This window comes from Poecilia formosa, unplaced genomic scaffold, assembly GCF_000485575.1.
Source record: "Poecilia formosa unplaced genomic scaffold, Poecilia_formosa-5.1.2 Scaffold480, whole genome shotgun sequence".
In the NCBI taxonomy this organism is placed as follows: Eukaryota; Metazoa; Chordata; class Actinopteri; order Cyprinodontiformes; family Poeciliidae; genus Poecilia; species Poecilia formosa.
The window spans coordinates 1-9,730 of NW_006800419.1; the positions used below are offsets into that span (position 1 = coordinate 1).

The 9,730-nt window shown below is 50.0% G+C and overlaps 1 protein-coding gene across 3 annotated transcripts in view; it reads left to right on the plus strand.

Annotated features, from left to right (window-relative positions):
* The first annotated feature begins 191 nt into the window (after window positions 1–191).
* ppp4r4 (protein phosphatase 4, regulatory subunit 4) overlaps window positions 192–9,730 on the plus strand; it is a 16,904-nt gene continuing 7,365 nt past the window's right edge. The window contains exons 1-22 of one of the 3 annotated variants that reach the window (XM_007578425.2): window positions 192–712; window positions 1,762–1,835; window positions 2,741–2,843; window positions 2,928–3,075; window positions 3,234–3,307; window positions 3,637–3,743; window positions 3,815–3,922; window positions 3,996–4,117; window positions 4,187–4,309; window positions 4,453–4,592; window positions 5,026–5,145; window positions 5,221–5,298; window positions 6,081–6,164; window positions 6,324–6,497; window positions 6,580–6,685; window positions 6,804–6,951; window positions 7,029–7,173; window positions 7,252–7,290; window positions 7,378–7,449; window positions 7,515–7,578; window positions 7,656–7,730; window positions 7,799–9,439. In XM_007578425.2, coding sequence (XP_007578487.1) covers window positions 605–712; window positions 1,762–1,835; window positions 2,741–2,843; window positions 2,928–3,075; window positions 3,234–3,307; window positions 3,637–3,743; window positions 3,815–3,922; window positions 3,996–4,117; window positions 4,187–4,309; window positions 4,453–4,592; window positions 5,026–5,145; window positions 5,221–5,298; window positions 6,081–6,164; window positions 6,324–6,497; window positions 6,580–6,685; window positions 6,804–6,951; window positions 7,029–7,173; window positions 7,252–7,290; window positions 7,378–7,449; window positions 7,515–7,578; window positions 7,656–7,730; window positions 7,799–7,893 — 2,307 coding nt within the window. In that variant the 5' untranslated portion in view covers window positions 192–604 and the 3' untranslated portion in view covers window positions 7,894–9,439. Of the gene's footprint in view, window positions 713–1,761; window positions 1,836–2,740; window positions 2,844–2,927; window positions 3,076–3,233; window positions 3,308–3,636; window positions 3,744–3,814; window positions 3,923–3,995; window positions 4,118–4,186; window positions 4,310–4,452; window positions 4,593–5,025; window positions 5,146–5,220; window positions 5,299–6,080; window positions 6,165–6,323; window positions 6,498–6,579; window positions 6,686–6,803; window positions 6,952–7,028; window positions 7,174–7,251; window positions 7,291–7,377; window positions 7,450–7,514; window positions 7,579–7,655; window positions 7,731–7,798; window positions 9,440–9,730 lie in introns of those variants that run through there. The other 2 variants (XM_007578426.2, XM_007578427.2) reach the window with 2 other exon arrangements.

Sequence of the window (9,730 nt, forward strand, 5' to 3'; positions counted from 1 at the left end):
CAGACAGGTGAGCCACAGACAGGTGAGCTACAGACAGGGGAGCTACAGACAGGGGTACCACAGACAGGTGAGCTACAGACAGGGGAGCTACAGACAGGGGTACCACAGACAGGTGAGCTACAGACAGGTGAACCACAGACAGGTGAACCACAGACAGGTGAGCCACAGACAGGTTCCTCGGTGCTGTGACTCAGGAACTTCATAACTAGAACCAGCAGTACCTGCAGGCTGGTTCTGAAGGGTCCTGGTAGGAACCTCTGGACCAATCAGAACCTCTGATCTTAAAGGGCTTCATATATGAAAATCTGAGATTATAATCTGGATTGACCAAATGAAGGGAATCTGAAATCTGGTTTCTGATTTTAGTTTCTTCACCCTGAGCGTTTGGACCAGTTTACGGTTTAAACCGCATTTTGTTCCGGTAAGCGGAAGTTGTGTGACGTCGGCTCCGCCGCGGACGGGATCTCCTTGGAAACGGAGAGAGACATCCCCCCCTCCCTCCGTGTCCGCCCCCATCCTCTCGCCAGGGATGGATGGTGCTGAGCTCCGCCGCCCGCTCTCCCAGTAACAACCAGAGAGCGACTGGGCCGGTTCCAGTGAGCAGATGTTCCCCGGCAGGATGACTCTGAGCCCGCCCGGACCGCCCAGCGGGCCGCCGGAGGAGCTGCAGGAGCTGGCCTTCATCGAGCGGCCGATCCGCAGGAGCCTGAAGGTAGGTGGGACCGGGAGCGGCGCTCACATGACTGGAGGCATGATGAAGACGCTGCTGCTGGTGATGATGGTGGTGATGGTGGTGGTGGTGGTGGTGATGATGGTGGTGGTGGGGGAACATGCTGGGTGAAGCGGCAGGAAGCGGAGGGAAACCCGCGATGTGCGCAGAGTGACGCAGTTTGTCGGTCTGTCCGCCGGCAGCGCAGAGACCCGGACGGACAGACCAGCTCCAGGATCTCCGCTCTGCACTGAGTCAGCAGGACCAGGAGAGCTGCAGAAAAACCAATCAATCACTGATCGATCCGCGGAACGCCGGAGGACCAAACAGAGACAAGAGTTCAGCTCCCGGTCCGTAAAAAACACAATTCAAATTCACAGAAGAAGATCTACAGCTGACACTTCAGAGTCTGGAGTCTGGACCAAGAAAACACGAGGAAGCAAAGGAAACATGGAGACATGAAGAAGGAGGGTTACATCAGACATAAGGGTGCAAAGGGATGAATGGATGAGAACATGAGGGAGATGAAAACTAGAACATATAAAGCAAAAATCCAAGGAGAAGAATTAAAATACGAAGGAACAAAGAGATGAAGACATGAGAATCTGAACTTTAAAGGCCCACAGAGAAATTTGTTTTGGACAAAATGCTGCAAAGTTTTGAATAAAAACATTAAAAGACAAAACGATAAAACTCAAAGCATCACCACTGTAACAAGCTGAGGGTTCAGTAAGATGTCAGCTGCCTCATGTAGCCCCTAGGGTCAAATTAGGGCCCATCTAGGGTTCATTTGGGCCCCATTTAAGTTCAATTTAGGCTCTATTCAGGTTCTATATGTCGATATGCGGACCATGACAGTAAAACTTGTTGAACAGTGCTCCTTCTGCAGGTGATTTGATGATCACCTGATTAATAATCAATCAATAACTGAACTTATATCAAAGTTTCCTCTTCTGAATATAGTGATGTGGGCATGGCTTCAGCATGAGTGGGCGTGGTATCAGTGTGATGTAGGCGGAGCCTCAGAGACGTTTTCATGTTTCTTCTTTCAGACAGCGGAGGAGATCGATCAGCTGACTGTGGATGAAGACCTGAATGATGTGGAGAGAGCCGTTTACCTGCTCAGGTGAGGTTACCAGGTGACTGGTGAGGTGGTTGTGGTTGGAGTCCAGGTCATTATTATCTTGATGTGATGCAGGTGATGTACTGACTAACATCTCTGGGGGTTAAAACGGAGAATCTAAGAATTTACAGTCCACAGTCCAACAGCGTGGCTGCAGGAAAGCTAGCGATGATCCTGGGCTGCAGGGCTCCAGGTGTCCTGCCACCTGTCGGTGTGATCCTGGTCCAATACACCTGGCTCAGCTCTTCAGCAGCACGAAGGTTCTCCAGTCCTGCTGATTAACTGGTTATGTACTCTGCTGTTCTGAAGCAGAGACACGCCTAGCTGTAGGAAGCATCTCTGTGATGGGCTGAAGACCTGCACTGGCCTTCCCTGCCTCTCAGCCACTGACCACTGGAGAGAAGAACCAGAGAAAAAAACGTGTTAGCCTAGCGCTAGCAGCAGAAATGGCTCCTGGTCTTTAGCCTAAAGAGAAATCCTCCAACCGCTAAAACCTGACGCCTCCATCTTGTTTCCATCTGGTGAAGAAGGAAGTTGCTCTCAGTGTCTTCAGAGGTTTTTGTGTCATTTCCTTCAGTGGTTCTTGGTGCAGCGCCCCCACAGGCCAGGAGGGGAACAGGTTTGTTGATGTAGTCTTGGATCAGAGTTCCTGGGATGAATTCTGGCCTCCAGCTGTCAGATTTCCGATGCCCTCCTCCCGTCCTTCTTCCTTGACCCACTAAAGTCTGCAGCTAATTAAACTCTGGAGCTAATCACCACTTCTCTCCCAGAAGATCTGAACTAGTTCACTGAACTGATTCCCAAACAGAACTCACTAGGCATTACAGAACCAGAGTCCAGATGTGCTCAAACTAGCTCCAGGTGTTTCCGTTCAGGTGTTTTTGAACTGTCTCCTCCTTTTTCCTCAGTGTGGGTCAGGAAGTCCAGAGAGCCAGCGTCATCAGCAACCTGCCAAGTCTTGTCCGCCAGAACCCAGCTGAGACTTTCCGTCGAGTTGTGCCAAAAGTTCGGGTATGTACAATCTGAGGACAGCACAATCACTTGACTTCAAGAAAGGTTTCACTGCAGCTCACCTGTCCTACCTGTGTGAGCCAGGAGGTCTTGAATGGAGCCGGTGCTGAAATCCAGCTGGCAGCAGCGACTTCGTTTTTAACCATCCTGCAGGACGACATCATCCTGATCCACACACACACCTACTCCATCCTGAAGACAGTGCTGCTCCACCTGAACCACCGGGACACAGGTAACCGCACCTGAGATCTGAATTGCTCTTTAGGTTCAACCTAAAGAGCTGTCAGCAGATTGGTGACGACTCAGACGTTTTGTGAAACAATCAGACCTGATGTTACCTGCTGACACCTGGTCCTGATTGGGTGGACTCACCTGGTTTCTGTCTGTTAGTGGTGAGCAGCGCCTGGTTGGAGACTCTGCTGTCGGCCATCAACGCTCTGCCCAAAGAGACCATCAAACAGGAGGTCAGTGGTTCCTGAACAATGGTCAGATAAACCGGGCCAGGTTCTGGTTCCACCTGTTGAGGCTTTCGGGGTCCTGCATCGCCAGGTGTGTCCCTGGTCCAACGAACCTGAATCAAGCGGCTGAGTCACCTTCTCAAAAAGTCCAGCTGCCATCTGAAGGTCCAGGCCTGGATGTGAAGACCCCTGGTCTAGTTCTGTATTGATTTGAATGTCCTTGTTAAATTTTCAGTGTCTGGGATGTGTTTCAGTCTGAACTGTAGGAGTGGGAGTACGTTGATGTGAAAAATCAAAGAGGGAGAATCTGTAGTTTGGTGGTTCTGTGTTCCCAGGTGCTGAATCCTCTGCTCTACCAGAGTCAGCTGTCTCACTCCCTTCAGGCTCGCCTGGCTGCCTGTCGCATTCTAGGAAAGGCTTCTTGCAAGTTTGACTCTCTCATGTGAGTGGCGCGCAGCAGAGTTGGTTTGAAAGCAGTTTGTCTCTCCTGCTGACTGAGGTTCTGTTTGTCAGAGTGAAGAAGGAGCTGCTGCCTTTGGCCCGTTCTCTGAGCCGGGACACGGAGTCCGAGGTCCGAATCTGCATGTGCCGTCAGCTGGAGAGCATGGCCAGAGCCATCGGGTAAACAGAAAGTCAGCACCGTCAGCCCTTACCGGCGAGGTTCTGCTCCACTGACCCAGCATGTGTCCTTCAGGGTGGAAGACACCAGAACCGAGCTCCTTCCTGAGCTGCTGGAGCTCGCTGGCGACGAGGAGAGCAGCGTTCGCCTGGCCGCCTTCGACAGCATCATCAGCCTGATGGAGATGATGGACGGAGGTGAGTCCGGACCAAACCAGAACCCCTGCTCTCCATCAGCACCTTGGTATAACCCCCCCTCTTCGTTAGATGACCGACTTCACCTGCTGGTCCCTCTGGTGATGTCAGCGTGTGACGCTTCATCACAGGTGGATGAAGGCGTCATGGTGTCGCTGTCGTTCCAGTTTGGGAAGCTCTGCAGTGGACTGGCAGGTTAGACCGCACAGTCACAACAGAAGCTTCAACATCCTTCTGCTTTAAACAAATGTGAGCCCAGAGGACAGACCTGGGACGATAGGCGAGAACGTCCCTGAAGGATGGTTTGTCCAGGTGTGATGATAATCTCTGTGCTTCAGGTTCACTGTCAGAAGAGCAGAAGAGGCTCCTGCTGCAGAAGTTTCAGGTTCTGTGTATTACCGGACTGCCGACTGAAGAAAACCAGATGGATGTTGGCGAGTCCACTCTGATCCGTTGTAACTGCTGCTACAACCTACCGGTACTCAAAAACTCACTGACTCCCAGGGGTCTTTGGTAGTCCTGCTGTCACTTCCCCTTCCACAGGTTTTCAGGCTTATTGGGCAATCCAGAGTTTTAGGGTTGATGCACACCAGCCCTGTCCAGTCTGCTTTGATCCACCTCCAGTCCATCTGCCTAGTCAAAGCCCGGCTTGTTTGGGAGGTGTGAATGCTAACTGGCCTCTGAACTCTGGTCCTCCAATCCTCGGTCTGGGTTTGGTTAAACTCTGGTTTTGTTTTTCAAGAGGAAAACAGACTTAGATCGGGTCCTTTAGTACTTTTTCAGTCCCAGAACCTTTAGTCTCATTGGTACTGCAGCATTTCGGTACCGCTGGGCTTATCTGGCATCCTCACAGTTACAGAACCTCTGAGCTGTTTAGTAGTTCAAGAACCGTTCCTCTATTCTCTCTCCAGGCCATGGTGGCATTCATAGACCCCGCCCACTTCCTGTGCGACATCCATCCGTCTTTTTCGGGTCTTTGCAGCGACCCAGAGGTCAGCGTTCGCCGAAGTGTAGCAGCCAGCTTCCACCAGGTGAGAACCACCTGTGCCTCCCGTCTGCTTGGTGTTTCCTGTCACTTAACCTCACACTGTTGCCTTTTCTGACAGGTGGTGAAGCTGCTCGAGTCTAATGTCCACGTAGTCCACAAGGAGCTCCTGTTGCTGCTCCAAGACAGTGCTCTGGAGGTGAGAGGTCATGGCCATGTTCCTGTGATGTCACAGGAAATCATGTTCCCGTATTTCAGAGTAAATAGATCCCCTGGATCCAACTGGTGCTTTAAATGTTTTCCTTATTACTGTCACTAGCTGTCCACACAGCAGAACTCCTGCTCAGTGTTGGTTGGTCTGCAGACCTCTTCAGAATGTTATCTCTGAGGAAATGCAGACCTGCCAAGGCTCACAGAGCTCCATGGATGTCTACATGAAGATCAGCTGCATAAATGTGATGCAGAAGAAGTTTTTACTTCTTTACTTCTAGTTTATGGCAGCTTCAGCACCAAATTAAGACTAGTGCCACCTAGTGGTGGCGACTCTCTGATTGCAGGAGACTATTTCAATAGGAGCTACTGATCTGATTGATGATAGGCTTCCACCACTAAGTGAGAAGGAGAGTATTCACTAGTGTTAGCATTGGAAAGCTAGGTGACTAGCATGTCTAGGCTGGTCATCCACTGGATCACCTTCTTCCTCTGGCCATTAGCACAGAGAGGCTAGCGTTAGCCATCAGAGGAAGAAGACAATCCAGTGGATGACCAGGCTATCCACGCTAACGCTAGTGAGTACTCTCCGTCTCATTTGCCAGCGGTGTCTACCTGTCAGTAGCTTCAGAGTGGATGCAGCTTCCTGTGACCAGGAAGTAGCCACAGCTGAAACTGCCCCCTGTTGGTGTATGTTGGAAATGTTTTTTGACTCGATTTCAAACCTTTTGCTGTTTTTATGTTTGCGTTCTTCAACTGATGCTTGTTGAGGTTCTGGATGCGCTGTTGAACCACCTAGATGAAACTCTGGAGCTGGTTCTCTCTAGAGGAGACAATCTAATCCTGGACAACAAGGTGAGGGAACCTAAGTTCTCCTCAGGTTCTTCCTGTGGTTCCTCAGTCTGGGTTCTGACTATTTTCTCCTCTGTTCCTGGATGGTTCCTCTTCTCTTGCGCTGGATTCCCCTTCGGTGCTTCCATGGATCTCTGGTGGACTGTCTGTGGTTGGCCTCAGCTCCCAGAGCTGCTGTCGGCGCTGCTATCGGCCGAACAGAAAGTTGGATCTTCTCTGCGTTGGCGGCTGCATGAGAAGCTGCTGCATCGCTACAGCTGCCTGTCCAGACTGCTGCCCGGAGAGCTGCTGCACCAAACCTTCTCTGCTCGGATCTTCCTGATCCTCACCACCAACGTCAGCGCTGTCAGCGTCGCATCATCCCCTGGTGAGCCAGGTGACAGACGGGTAACTCTGCTCTGCTTCCTCCCGGCTGTAGAAAGTGCTACCGGTACAGAAAGAGGCGGCTCGGACCTTCTGCACGTTCCTGCGCTACAACCGTAAGCAGGAGCAGCGTCAGGAGATGATGGAGCGGCTCATCCAAGGTCAGAGCAATTCTGCTGCAGAAACCTAGCTAAGCTAAACCAACCTGCTAACCTGAACCACGTGTTGTCTGGTCGATCATGTCAGCTCTGTGGTCAAACCGTCTGTTTCTGTCCTCAGATCTCGCTCAAGGCCGCAGCTACTGGAACCGCCTGAGGTTCCTGGATGTTTGTGAAATCGCCACAGAGATTTTCTCCAGAAAATACTTCAACAAACATTTCCTGATCCCAGCGCTGGAACTCGTCCACGACCCTGTCGCCAATGTCAGGTAGGGCAGTGCTGTCCTCTCTGAAGAGCTCCGATGTCTCACCTGTCCTCCTCCTGATGTCTCACCTGTCCTCTCAGGTATAAGCTTTGTCAGCTGTTGCCACGGTTACGGTCGTCCCTCCGCCTGCCAGCTGACAAGCTGCTGCTGCAGAAACTGGATTTCTGCGTCCAGAAGTTTCTCTGTCGAGAGAAAGACAAAGATGTTGTGGCCATGATCCGCAAGGTAAGTCAGACCTGGGAACCAGTCAGCTATTGAGCATTTAACATTTGGGGTTTAACCATCGTCCCTCATACTTTCCAGACAGTGTTGGAACTGGACAAACTGGACCTGTCTGAGCCTGTAAGGGACCAGATCACGGACAGCTGAGTGACCGAGGCGTCTCCTCCACGTCTGCTCCTCACCTGGATGTGTTGTGTTTGTCCGCAGTTTCATAAGAGACGCGACTGGGACCTGCTGGACCAGAAGAAGGAGAAGGAGGAGATGCTGCTGCTGGAGATGGTGAGTGTGACGGTGACGGAGGCTTTGTGTTTGGCAGGTTTTATGGACATGCGCTGTGTTGCCAGGAGCAGCTGGAGCGGCAGCAGAGCGATGGGAAGCTGAACTCTGACAAACACATGGAGAGAAAACGTGAGCTGAACCTTCATTTGTTCCCAGAATCTCCAGCAGTTTCCGACTCGTCTCTGTTAAAGTCGTTTCTCTGACAGGAAGAGACAGCAAGACCAGTCTGTCCTCCGCAAAGTCCATGTCTGTGTCCTCTTCAACAGGAAGCTCGTCCACTGGTAAGGTCATGACGTTGATGAGGGGCATGATGATGATGATGATGATGATGCGTCTCCTCTGTGTCTAGGTAAAGAGACGAGGAAGGCTAAACTGTCTCGGAGTCGGTCCCTCAGCAGCCAGCCGACTTCGTCCAAACCCGTCAACTCGGACAGACCTCTGTAAGAACCATGCACCAAAGTTAGTTAAAATTAACAGCAATAATTGGCGAACAAACAGGGGTTCGCTTTTCAAAAATCGTATTTTCAACACATTCACTCATTTACAAGCTAAGCAATTAGGTAGGAAAGGCAACTTTATTTGGATAGCCCATTTTCAGCAACAAGGCAGTTCAAAGTTCTTTACATGAATTAGAAGAACAACAAACAAAACCAAAGGAAAGAGCAAAAGAAAAAACATACACTTTAAAATGTTCCAGTTGACCCTAATTGCTAAGCACTCCATAATTCATAAACTAACAGGAGTTTCTCTGAAAGTAAACAGACAGACGGGTGACGAACTGACAGTATCAGGAAGGACAGGGAACAACTGCAGCACGAGGCCAGCGAAGGTGGTGAACTCATGGAGTCTGTCAGTCGGTCAGACCCCGTAACAACCAGGCTCTGATACGGCGGTGTTTCTAGAGCCGGTCGTTGGGACCGCAGCTGGGAAAGAGCAGCTTGTCTACAAATCATCCAGGAGATTTGAGATCGCCGGCCAGCCAAGGAGGAGAGGCAGTTCAGATAGAGACAATATTCTTTAGTTAGGACAGACTTTTCATTTCCATCTGCCCTGCAGCCTCACCGGTGCATCTCTGTTGATTCCAATCATCTGAATTAGCGTGGCCGTTCCACCGGGCCCAGCTAGATTCCATCCTGCTGGTGAGCTCTACACCAGCCTGCACCCGAATCACAGCTCTAACAGCACGTTAGTCTGAGCGTTTGCTCGTCGGCCCAGTCCGTCACACTGATCAGGCCGAAACAGCTGCTGACGTCTTCCCAATCTGTCAGTATGTTAGGTGTCCACCAACTCCAAACAGCAGCAATCCTGCTATCATGAATCCAAACAAGTAGTTATTTATTTGAATAGTTTAGTTAGCAAACCAAATATTGAGCTGAATATTTAGCTAAAGTGCTAATTGACGTGGCAATAATCAGAAGTGGACGACCAAAATAAAAGCTGGATCTTCATAAACTCCTGCTTCATGTCGCACTTCATGACATGAAGTTTATCTTTATCATTTGTTTTCCTCTTTTCTTATCCAACATTTCAGCTTTAGACAAAAGATTAGCCGTTTGAAAGGCGATGCAGAATTTTTCTAATAGATCTACAGTTATCAGGTCTTACCTGGAGGAGAGAACATTTTCAGTGAATATTAGTGGCTCTAAATCATCTGTTGCTTCAATGTCTTATGGTGTCCCACAGGGCTCAATTCTTGGCCCACTGCTTTTCTCTCTTTATATACTGCCTCTGGGTTCTATCCTTAGGAAACATGGGATTTCTTTTCATTGTTACGCTGATGATTGTCAGATTTATTTCCCCATAAAGCAGCAGGATGTACATTCAATCAAACATCTCCTGGCATGTCTAGGAGATATTAAAGCTTGGTTGGCCTTGAACTTTTTAAACTTTAATGAAAACAAAACAGAGGTGATGGTGTTTGGACCCAGTGGCTCCTGTGAGTCCTCCTCTGTGGACCTGGGACCCTTGGAGGTATATTTTAAACTTGTTATTACAGATGTTGGTTTAAAGGTGGACAGTGATCTCAGATTGGACGGCCAAAGTCCAGCTTTTATCATTTAAGGCGATTGGCGTCAGTGAAATCTTTTCTTTCCAGGCAGCATTTTGAAACACTGATCCACGCTTTTGTTTCAACTCGATTGGACTACTGTAATGCACTTTATCTGGGAGTCAGTCAGTCGCTGCTCTCACGTCTGCAGCTAGTACAAAATGCTGCTGCACGACTTTTGACAGGTACTCGAAAGAGAGAGCATGGGACCCCTGTCCTGGCCTCACTTCCCTG